General features: G+C 30.1%; 1 protein-coding gene across 1 annotated transcript in view; it reads left to right on the top strand.

The window, feature by feature from the left end:
• The window catches only part of LOC107440903 (sortilin-related receptor), a 136,548-nt gene that overhangs the window by 116,706 nt on the left and 8,499 nt on the right, over positions 1 to 11,343 (top strand). Inside the window, exons 6-9 of the mRNA XM_043040997.2 lie at positions 3,466 to 3,615; positions 5,487 to 5,633; positions 7,257 to 7,316; positions 9,732 to 9,866. Coding sequence (XP_042896931.1) covers positions 3,466 to 3,615; positions 5,487 to 5,633; positions 7,257 to 7,316; positions 9,732 to 9,866 — 492 coding nt within the window. The remainder of the gene's footprint in view (positions 1 to 3,465; positions 3,616 to 5,486; positions 5,634 to 7,256; positions 7,317 to 9,731; positions 9,867 to 11,343) is intronic.

Raw genomic sequence — 11,343 nt, forward strand, 5'->3', positions numbered from 1 at the left:
AGGTTTTTAGAGTGCATGCAAAACGAAAAATAGATTTTAAAACTTTGAACTGTTTATTTATTGCTAAAATATTTGAAGAAATTATTATGCAGTTCTTCACAGCGAAGCACTCTTCCTTTTTGGTTGAAATCTGTGGTGTTAAAGCTCATGGAAAATATTATTTTATTCCACTTATTTTTAAGTTAAGATAAGCCTAATTACTCGATTAAAATCAGTCGCAGATTGAGTAGAAATAGTATACGCTTTCACAGCACAACAATTGTAAATGACCAGTAGCTGGATACGTGTGACATCATTTTGTGAATAATTATGCTACTCCCTGTTTCAGGTGAAAGCAATAGTAAGCGTTTTTTTGCTTAAAAATAAGTTAATAAATAGCACTCTTAGGAAAGTAATAAAATGTTTTCTGGAAGTTTTGAGGGATTCTGAATGCATTAAGATTTTTAAAAAAATTGACTGTAATTGTCCATTCTTGTTGTAGAAACTGAATGTTAATTTTGCCGGTTGGCACATTTATAGGTCATCTGTCAACTTTCCAGTGATAGCTCAAAGTTCTGTAATTTATAATTGGGTTATTAACAAAATTGTAAATCATAGATATTTTTTAAGAGTATAATTGTTTTGATTACGAATATAATAGTTTTAGCAAGTAGCTAAACATAACCATTTCAGTCAATGATCATTGCAATTGGATCATAAGACCTAACCCATGTTGTAAAAAAAAAGCAACTCACACCATAATTGAGCCATCACCAGATTGCATAGCGCCTTGTTGACAAATTTGGTCCATAGTTTTGTGGGGTCTGCACCACACTCAAACTTTTCCACCAGCTCTGACCAGTTTAAATTAAGTTTCATGTGACCAAGCTGGGGTTTTCTAGTCATCTATCTGGACTCCAACCTATATAGTCACAAGCCCAAGAGAGGCACTGGATGTGATGACATGCTGTTAATAAAGGCACTCGAGACAGTCTTCTGCTGCCATATTGCATTACAGCCAAATTTTACCCCACTGCTTTAACAGACATGTCCATTTCACATCCTGCATTGCTGCTTGCAGTTATTCACACAATGTTACTTCTCTGTTAACACCAATTTTATGCACACATCAAAGGTCTCGGTCATTGTGTGCTGGCAGTCGGCCAGTATATTGTTCATGATGATAGGTTGTGCCTGTAATTAGGTATTCTTGGCACTGTAGATCTAGGAATGTTGAATTCCCTCACAGTTTCTAAAATGGAATGTTCTATACATCTAGCTCTAACTACCATTCCACGTTCAAAGTCTGTTAATTCTCGTCTTGCAGTCATAATTACATCAGAAACATTCTTAGGTGAATTACTTGAACACAAATAAAAGTCCTGCTGGCACGGTTGGGTTTTTGACGTCATAAACTGGTTTTCAAAAACATAGGGAAAGTTTCTTTTTTGTCATTGGGGACATTTTATTAGATATTACATCATGCACAAAGCTTGCATTATATGCTACTATAATTATGATTTATATTGTATATCATTTATAAAAAAATATAGTAAAAAACTATTGAAACTATTAATTGGTTCTTTTAAAAACATAATATTTAATACTTTAGGATCAATATTATTTGCTATATTATAACTATTCAGTTTATATTACAGTTAATAACTATAAGTTGTTAATTATTATCAATCTAAATATTGATTTTAATTCTTTTATGCCACAATTCAGGCATATTTTTTAAATTAAGTGAAACTGAAGTGGTCACCAATAATTGTCTGATCTCAGCTTATAATTTTTTTATTCATAATATTCGTTTTTACTTATATTGCAAGAGAGCAGAATATTTCTAATCATGCAAATGAGGTTTTGAGGAAATTCATGCAGCCATTGGAAAATTTTTGGTTTAAAAAAATTCCTACAAAATTTTTTATTGTTAAAAAATTTGCCTCATTGCAAAGTTTTTCCACATTAGGAAAACATTAAATGTCAATTTGTGTATTTGTTAGTTTGAATTCCTTTTGTTTATGAGTGAGATCTTTAAATTATCACTATTTCAATATATTTTGATTTTTATTATTTTTAACACATATGTTGGTTTTTTCAAGAATTTTATAAAATCAAATGATTTTTTTTTTTTTTTGTTTATAAACATTATTTTCCAAAAATATTTTTAAAAAGTTATCCTATTTAAAAGGAAAAGAAAGAAAAACACTAAAAGTTTGGGGGAAATTTCGATTTAAAAAAAACTTTATTCTGAGGAACTATTAGGATCTGAGAATTCTCTGCACTCCTGTTCATATGTACATGAATATTTCCATTAACATAAATATTTCCATTGGGTTTTTGACAGTAATTTTTAAAACGCAGAAGAGTTTAATGTTAAAATAATTCAAGAACATAATTGATTCATCACTTGTAATTTTATATGTATGTTTATTTAAAAAAATACTTCATACTTATAATAGCTAATAATTACCCTTGAACCAAAACTTTGGGGTTTTGACAATTGTGAAAAACAATGTTAAAATTGGGTTTTTGACAGTTAAAACCATCAATTTATCAAAAACCTACCAACCCTGCTTGCTAATGCACTATCCATATATACAGTTTGTTTGCGATACTGCTGTTATCCGTATATTTGCATATTTCTATTTCATGATTTTTGTTACTTCAGTGTACATGTACAGTACACTCTTGATATCTCGAAAACCTTGTTATTTTTTAAAAATATATTTTTCCCCATGGCATTACATATCCACCTAATGTTAATTTGAATTCCTAAGTCAAAGAGTTTCAAACCAATTCTTTTCTATTTAATGTATAATTATTTTTGTCTTACTTTTAGAAATAAAATTATCGTTGTTGTATATAGACAGACTTATAGTTAACTATCAATGCATACATATTTAATAGTAGATATTATATTTCATGACTCTACTTTTTCAGGCCTGCCAATTACTACGCTTTTTGTGAAATATTTTATATAGTGGTAGATATCAAAGCTCTCAGAATTTTTGGTAATTTTGCCCACATTTTAAGTGCCTTACTAGAAAAGAGCTGGAATAAAGTGGCATTGCATAGAGACTTTTAAATCATTTATGAGTAGTGATGGAGAAAATAAGCTTAAATGAATAAAAAATAATACATTAAAACCTAAACTTAGCTACCACACAAAAACATTTTTACAAAAAGCGTAGAAAGTTGGCATCCCTGCTTTTTAGAATTAATATTTTTCTACTTTGAAGAAAATATTTACTTCTAAACGATCTCGTTAATGTTATCTCGAACACTCGCTATCTCAAAATTTTTCTGCCCTCCCTTCAACTTAGAGATATCGAGAGTCGACTGTATATACACACACAGTTAACTTCTTTTTAAATGAAGGAGGTAGAAATAAAATTCATTACCTGTTCTTCATTTTTTTTCTAAAACAAGCTGAAATTGTTGTGTGGTAATTCTAATTAATTTTGTTTTATTAAAATATAGCTGCTAAAGTGGATGATTATTGTTTATATGATCAACAATGTCAACTGGCCAGCAGTTACAGTTACTGCAAATACATCATTCCGAGGATTTATGGAAAATGTCAGTGCCCAATTGGTTATATGGTAACTGAGGATAATGATTGCTTACCTTGTAAGTGTAAAATTTTCCTTTTTAATACTTCAACAATTTTAAAATTTAAAACATTTACAATAGCTTTAAGAAATGTGCCTATCTTTAATCATTTATTAAATCATTTTTATAAATTATTTTATTTATATCATAATCATATGGGATATTGTTATTAAAATCTAACTTGATTTCACTGCTAACATATAATTCTGCTTAGTATGACAAACCGTGATTAATGTAAACAGACTGTAGATTGCTTTTAGCAGCAAATTTAATAAATACATGTATACTAATTATAAAATCTGACGTAAACAAATGGTTAAGTATAAATATAGGGTAAACAAAGAAACTGGTAAACAAACTGAGGTAAACAAATGTGAGACCCAGTGCCTAAATTAGGGTTGTGTCCTTAATATTTTGAACTTATGCTAGTCAAACCCTCAAAATTACTTAAATCTGAACATGGAAAAAAATTCTGGTGAAATTACCTTATTGTATGGTTATGAAATTTTTTATTACCAAACATTTAGTAAGAAATACAAAACTGAAATACAAATGTAACCAAATAAATTATTTTTGTAACATGTTCTAAGGCAGGGATGGCGAACCAATGGCACGCGACACATTATTCCGGGCACGCCACCGATTACAAAGTTCGCTATGAAGCGTATTAACAATTAAAATAAATTCACAAAAAACAAACAAAATAAATAAACAATTATTAACAAAAAAATTTACAATTAATGCCAAATAAGCAATTTATGACCATAAAAACCAAGCTAACAATAAATAACCAGCAAAAAAAATTTAGCAGTCCTGCTTAAACTAACATCTTACAACCTAATATAAGTTATTTATCATCTGATCTGCAACAACAGAAGTCACACTGATGTTACTTTAAGTCAAATTAAGCTGATGGCTTTCACATTGCAAAATGTTTTTCTTTTCATAGTAAATAAAGAGTTTTGAGTTGATAGTATTTAGTATTATTATTTTCCCAATAATCACGAAATCAAAATTATTTGACGGCACGTCTATGACCTCATTAAACAATTTTTTGAAAAAATGGCACGTTGGTGCACAAAGGTTCGCCACCCCTGTTCTAAGGTATCATGATGAAATTACCAAATTTTATTAAATATTTTGAAACCATAATTTATTGCTGATTTTACTAAAATCATTACCTAAGTGCTTTGGTAAAAATTTCCAAACTTTTTGGTGTTTCCCTAGAAGCACAAATTTTACTGTAGAACACAAATTTTACTGTACAGCCAGAAACACAAATTTTACTGTAGTCTAGTAATTTTAACCATATGTTTTTTCTTACTGAAGATAAAGAAAAAAGTAGCCTAAAATTATCTTAGTTTGCAAAAAGTAAGTAAAACTATCTCTGTTAGCTAAAATTATCTCAGATTTATGTTTTACAACAAATTTATAAAATCATAATCTTGCAATATAATGTTCTGTTTTAATTTGCAACTAATATGTGATTAAGGTGAGTCGAAAAAAATTTCTTTTTTTCCAAATCGCTATTTTAATGGTGCAGTCAAAGTTCTTTATATGCTGAATAAAAAAATTTCAAATATTTTTCATTCTTATAATATTCATTTGCCCCTTGCACTAGCTTTTTTTAAGAAATTTTGTTTTTGTTATCTACATTCTTATTGTGCCAAACATGTTGCCTTTGAATTAAATAAAAAAGATGTAATGAAAAAAAAAAATTTTTAAACCAGATATGTTCAGTTCCTGCTTCACGCATTACATAATAAATTAATGTTATTTACTCTAAGATTTGCAGTGATATCCAGGCTTTCTGTTTGGGGCAGAAATTTGTTTTATACAGTTTTGTCATTGACAAAATTTATTGAAATTATGTTTTTTTGTTCTAATAGATTTAGGAAGTAGCTGTTTGAATCATAATGACTGTGAGCGAATAACACCTAATTCTTATTGCCTAAAATCAGGAGGGACAGCATATTGTGATTGCAGAGATGGCTATGGTTTATCTTCAAATAAATTACAATGTGAATTAATACCAGGTAGGTGTCTGTTTTACGTAACAACCCAGAAAAAATCCTTGAGAGAAACTAATTCATATGTTTCATTCAAGCTCTTATATCTTTTCACATAATTGTTACACTAATCAAAATTTGTCAAAAACAGTAGACCCTCATTTGTTTGACACCCGATTGTACAACTTTTTAATCTTTTGGCTCTTTAGTTATCCAAGACACACATGTTACACTTTTATTATCTGTTATATAAAAATATAAAAAACGATATTAAAAATTTCTTTTTTATAATGTATTGTTATTCATGATAGAAAAACAAAACCTTTTGTTTTATTAATTTATTTTTTTTAATTTTTACTTATTTTGAGTAATTTTGACTCGTAATTTGACTTTTGAGTAATGTTTACACTCGTACAAAATCGACTCGAAAAGTCCTCCAAATGATTGAATAATTTTGATTTTCCAACATAAACCTAGCCCTGAGGGTGTCGGATAATTGGGGCTCTACTATGTACAATTAGTCTTTGCCTTTTTTGAATGTTTATAGAATATAAAATAATGTGATAAAAAAAATTTCAAAATTTGAATTTTTGGAGCAATTTTAGTGGTCAGTACAAATCTTGTATCTTAATCATGTTTCATTCTAAACATATTTTTTCACTTTATCTCTCTTCAAAGTATCACAAATTATTAACTTCTACTTTTGTTCCAGAAAGTCAAAGGAAATATAACTTTCCACAGAGTGCTGTGCTTGTTTAATTTAAATTCATGTAGGGTGTTCAGTAATTACCACACTTAATCTTTAATAGCCTCATCCTTATCCTCAGTCCTTTCCACAGATCGCGATATAATTGTTTCTTTCGCATGCAAATATTAGTTTTTGATACCTAATGTGTATGATTTTTGGCACAATTTTGGATAATAATTCTGAAATACTATATCAAGAGTGGTGATTGTGGGACAACCTGCTTAGGACAATACAGTGATAAGTCACACTTTTTTCCAAAGGAAAATTTAACATAAAACTGTTCCTTCCTATTAGCACGTATATTAGTGCTTTACAAGTTTTTAGAATTTAGACTAGGTAACAACACGATATGTCTAACGATATATTTAAATATAGTATTACATGCATTAAAATTCTTGTATTTTGCACTAAAATCACTCTCTTGACAAGGTAGCCACACTCTGGGAAAATTTAAAAAGTTGTGACAACTGTTATATAAGGTTATTGTATATTTTATAAAAAATTCTGTTGGTAATTTGTAACAATGATATTTAATTTACAAATATTTTTAATTGTCGGTAATTAGTTGAAATATTTTGTTTCCTAGATCTTTTTCTGCCAGTTTATATATTTTTCTAGAAAGCAGCTACAATTTGAAAATGCAGCTTATCATCATAATACACCAAGACAGTCAATTTATTATATAAATAGCCAAACAATTATTATTATAGTGGTAGCCAAAACAATTGTATTAACAGTGAAGTCTACTCATTTCTTGGTTTAAAAAGTGAAGAATTTTGCCATTTAGATGTTTTATTTCTTTGCAACTATAATGTAATCATATTAATTCCAAAAGAATAAATATGAGATACAGTCTTACTCATATTATACTACTAATAATTAAAATATTTATAATTTTTCAGAAACACCCCCCGAAGATGAACTTCGAATTGCTTGTGACCCTTCGAATAAAGACTGTAATGGTAAATGTACATTATAGTTTTTGTTTTTTTTTCATTTCTAATTTCCTCCATTACGTGCCAACTATATGAGCTAGGCTTCATAAAATTATAATTTTCATATCTGCTCTAGAGTACCACACACTCACCATCAGCTTTTTTTAAGTGTATTGGTGTGTGTTTTGTTGATTCATCTTTGTTCAGCTGCTGCTAATTAACACTACAAACAACTAACACTGCAGACAGCTGAAACTAGAGCAACCTATGACTGAAGCCAACTAACACTATAACTAACTAACATTAAAAGCAACTAACAGTAGAGCAGAATACACTGCTCTTTTCGTCACAATGTGCTGTCTGGCAATGCTACTTTCAAAATTTTTCCAAACCCCTAAAAATTTAATAATATTTTCTTCTAAAATTCCACCATTTTCTAGTATTCACTATATTTTAAACAACAGAGAGTTGAAGTATGTCTCTTTGCTTTGTATATATAATTTACTGTCACAGTTTCTAATATTCTGCCTTTCTAAAATTTTCAGTCAATATTTGCTGCACCGGAAGGTTTTTTTGTTTACCTGGTTTACAATGCTGTAAATCTGCATACTTCATAATGGTGCATATTTCCGCACTATTAAGAAGTATAATAAGATACAGTACGACCTCGAAAATCCAAACTTTTACATCCAGTTCGTCAGAAACAATTTTCCAAAAAAAAAAAATTATTGCTTAAAATAAAAATTTTAATGTCAGAGCGCAGAACTACAACTCTACTCCAACAATGAAGCAGTAGATGAAAAGGGAGGGGTGGGGAGTGACTGAAAACTCATAGTTGATAAGGAAATTCCAGTCATTCTTATCAGCTCTGTATATATAACAAAGAATATAGAGGGGATTCCCTTCTAAATTCTTCAATATAGAGGGGATTCCCCTCTAAATTCTTCCATAGATAAGGCAAGCAGGAATTCTTCTACCACCTTACTTTCCCCCTTTGTGAAGAAGGAAAACTGGTTCTTTCTTAATCTTGAAGCTTAGGAGGTGGGGACAAGTTCTTTCATCCCCCAACTATAAAAGGATTAGTATCAGCTGGTACAGTCTAGTCTAGAAGCATCTTTTTCAGTTACAAGTTGAATTTCAGCTCACGTTTTAAGCCTATATTTTTAGTTTTAATTGCTAATATTATGTTATCTAAATGATCCATTACGGGGTAAATGACGAAATTTTGATTTTTTAATGTCTCTTATTTATTATTTAAAGTGTATATTTATGTTAAGTTGTTAAAATTGAAGTCGGAGGTCTACTCATGCGCGTTTAATCGCAAAATCGAACTGGCGAATTCAAAAATTCGATAATTCTATCAATTTAAGTAAGATATCTAAAGTTCGGAAATCTGGTCCTTCCAAACCTCACAGCAGTCCGGATTTTTGAGGTTGCACTGTATAAGTATTTTGACATTTAAAACTTTAACTAAATAAATGTGGCCAGATTTTATTTGAATTTCATATCCGCACTTTAATGTTTTGANTAATGGTGCAAATTTCCGCGCTATTAAGAAGTATAGTAAGATACAGTACGACCTCGAAAATCCAAACTTTTACATCCAGTTCGTCAAAAGCAATTTTCCAAAAAAAAAAATTATTGCTTAAAATAAAAATTTTAATGTAAGAGCGCAAAACTACAACTCTACTCCAACAATGAAGCAGTAGATGAAGAGGTAGGGGTGGGGAGTGAATGAAAACTCATAGTTGATAAGGAAATTCCAGTCATTCCCCTCTAAATTCTTCCATAGATAAGGCAAGCAGGAATTCTTCTACCACCTTGCTTTCCCCCTTTGTGAAGAAGGAAAATTGGTTCTTTCTTAATCTTGAAGCTTAGGAGGTGGGGACAAGTTCTTTCATCCCCCAACTTTAAAAGGATTAGTATCAGCTGGTACAGTCTACTCTAGTAGCATCTTTTTCAGTTACAAGTTGAATTTCAGCTCGCGTTTTAAGCCTATATTTTTAGTTTTAATTGCTAATATTATGTTATCTAAACGATCGATTACGGGGAAAATGACGAAATTTTGATTTTTAGTGTCTCTTATTGATTATTTAAAGTGTATATTTATGTTAAGTTGTTAAAATTGAAATCGGAGGTCTACTCATGCGCATTTAATCGCAAAATCGAACTGGCAAATTCAAAAATTCGATACTTCTATCAATTTAAGAAAGATATCTAAAGTTCGGAAATCCGGACCTTCCAAACCCCCCAGCAGTCTGGATTTTCGAGGTTGCACTGTATAAGTATTTTTACGTTTAAAACTTTAACTAAATAAATTTGGCCAGATTTTATTTGAATTTCATATCCGTACTTTAATGTTTTGAATCCAGCATATTAATTTTAATGAAAAATTTGTCCTTTTTGCATCAATAAATAAAATACTAAAATTTTATTTTACAGTTATTTCACCAATTTCATTGGGAAAAAGCTGTACGAGTTCAGCTGAATGTAAAGCTAGAGATCCTTACAGTATTTGTAGAAATGGTACTTGTGATTGTGAAGCTCCTGATGAAACATGCAATGCTCAGAAACCTGGTAAGAAACAATTTTCTTTTTTTTCAATTGCATTTAACGATTGAAGTTCCACAGTTCAAAATGTAAACTTTACAGTTGATAACACGAGGAACACAATTTTTGTTGCATTTATAAAAGTACTTGATGATCTTACCTGATTTGGGTACAAGGAATAAACAGTATGGAAGTAAATGAATCAACTAAATGTAAGATTTTCTACTGGATATTTAAAAAAATCAACTAGATTTGATTAAGCATAATTAAATACGAGTCACAAAAAAATAAAGTAAAAATAATTGAAGCAAAGGAAAGTAAATATAAACTTTAATTTGTAAATCTAACTTACCTTCTACGGCACTCTTTTATTTTTAAATCTCAGTGCAATTGTGGCACATGCAAATAATTGAAAAAATATGGACAACAAACTATTTCATGAAAGGAAAGAAAATTGAAAGTTAGATGTATTATGGAGCCATCCGATGACTTCCAAATTTTTAGAAACTGTGTAAGAACTTATTTTAGGCATCGTGTTTCCCCCACCCCCTAAGTATTGGAATTTTCCTTGCTCCTTTAGAACAATTCTAAGTAAGGATCCCTCCTTTTTACTCCCTAATGCTTTCTTCTCCTGTTAGAACACTTCCAAGAATAATGCCCTCTCCATTTCACTCAATCTTTTACATTCAACTTTCTTAACTCCCACCCCACCTCAAAATTTTCCCCTTTCTTGAAGACAAATATACCTACCATTCAACACGACCTTGACTACATGCAGCAGGGAGGAAATGTTGACCACGTGTGAGGAGGATTGCTTCCCCCTCTCTTCCCACTGGACTTTACAAACACCTGCAACAAAGAAGTTAGCAATCTTCAATTCAGTTACTGTGATTTATTAATCCTCTACCCTAAACATCAGGATAACTATTTTTTTTGTAAAGAAATTCTTAAAATAAGAAATTTTAAATTGTGTTGTAGGGAAGGGATGCTGTTTTGGTAGTGATTGGCAATCAGTATTTGTGTGAAACTACAGAGGGGCTTTTTACAGTACTAAAATTTATTTTTTGCATGGAATTTTCTTTGTGCGAACAAATTTTATAATTGTGTGCAAAAAAATTTCAAGATATGGCAAAATACGCAAAAGGTAATATTAACATTAAGGGATTGAAACTTTGGATTGTTTAAACTATGGAGACCATATTTCCCAGGTTGCAGGTTCCTTTTATATTTTGGGGGTCAGAAATCCTAATCCGTTGAAAAAAGATATGTTTATTCAGAGAAAGTAAGTTTTTGAGTCTGAATTTGTAGCTTAAAATATCATCTGCACTTATTAATTAGCATATTTGTGGACACATCTTCGAATCCTTTAGATAGAGTCCTAGAGCGTGAAGATCCGATCATTAAAAGATAAGACTATAAGAAGTTATTCAGGCTGGTGGTAGTCTGTTTTTTTTTTCTGCATTGTACAAGATAATAAAGACTATAGGCTTATATATATATATAA

Source organism: Parasteatoda tepidariorum, chromosome X2 (genome assembly GCF_043381705.1).
Source record: "Parasteatoda tepidariorum isolate YZ-2023 chromosome X2, CAS_Ptep_4.0, whole genome shotgun sequence".
NCBI classification, from domain to species: Eukaryota; Metazoa; Arthropoda; class Arachnida; order Araneae; family Theridiidae; genus Parasteatoda; species Parasteatoda tepidariorum.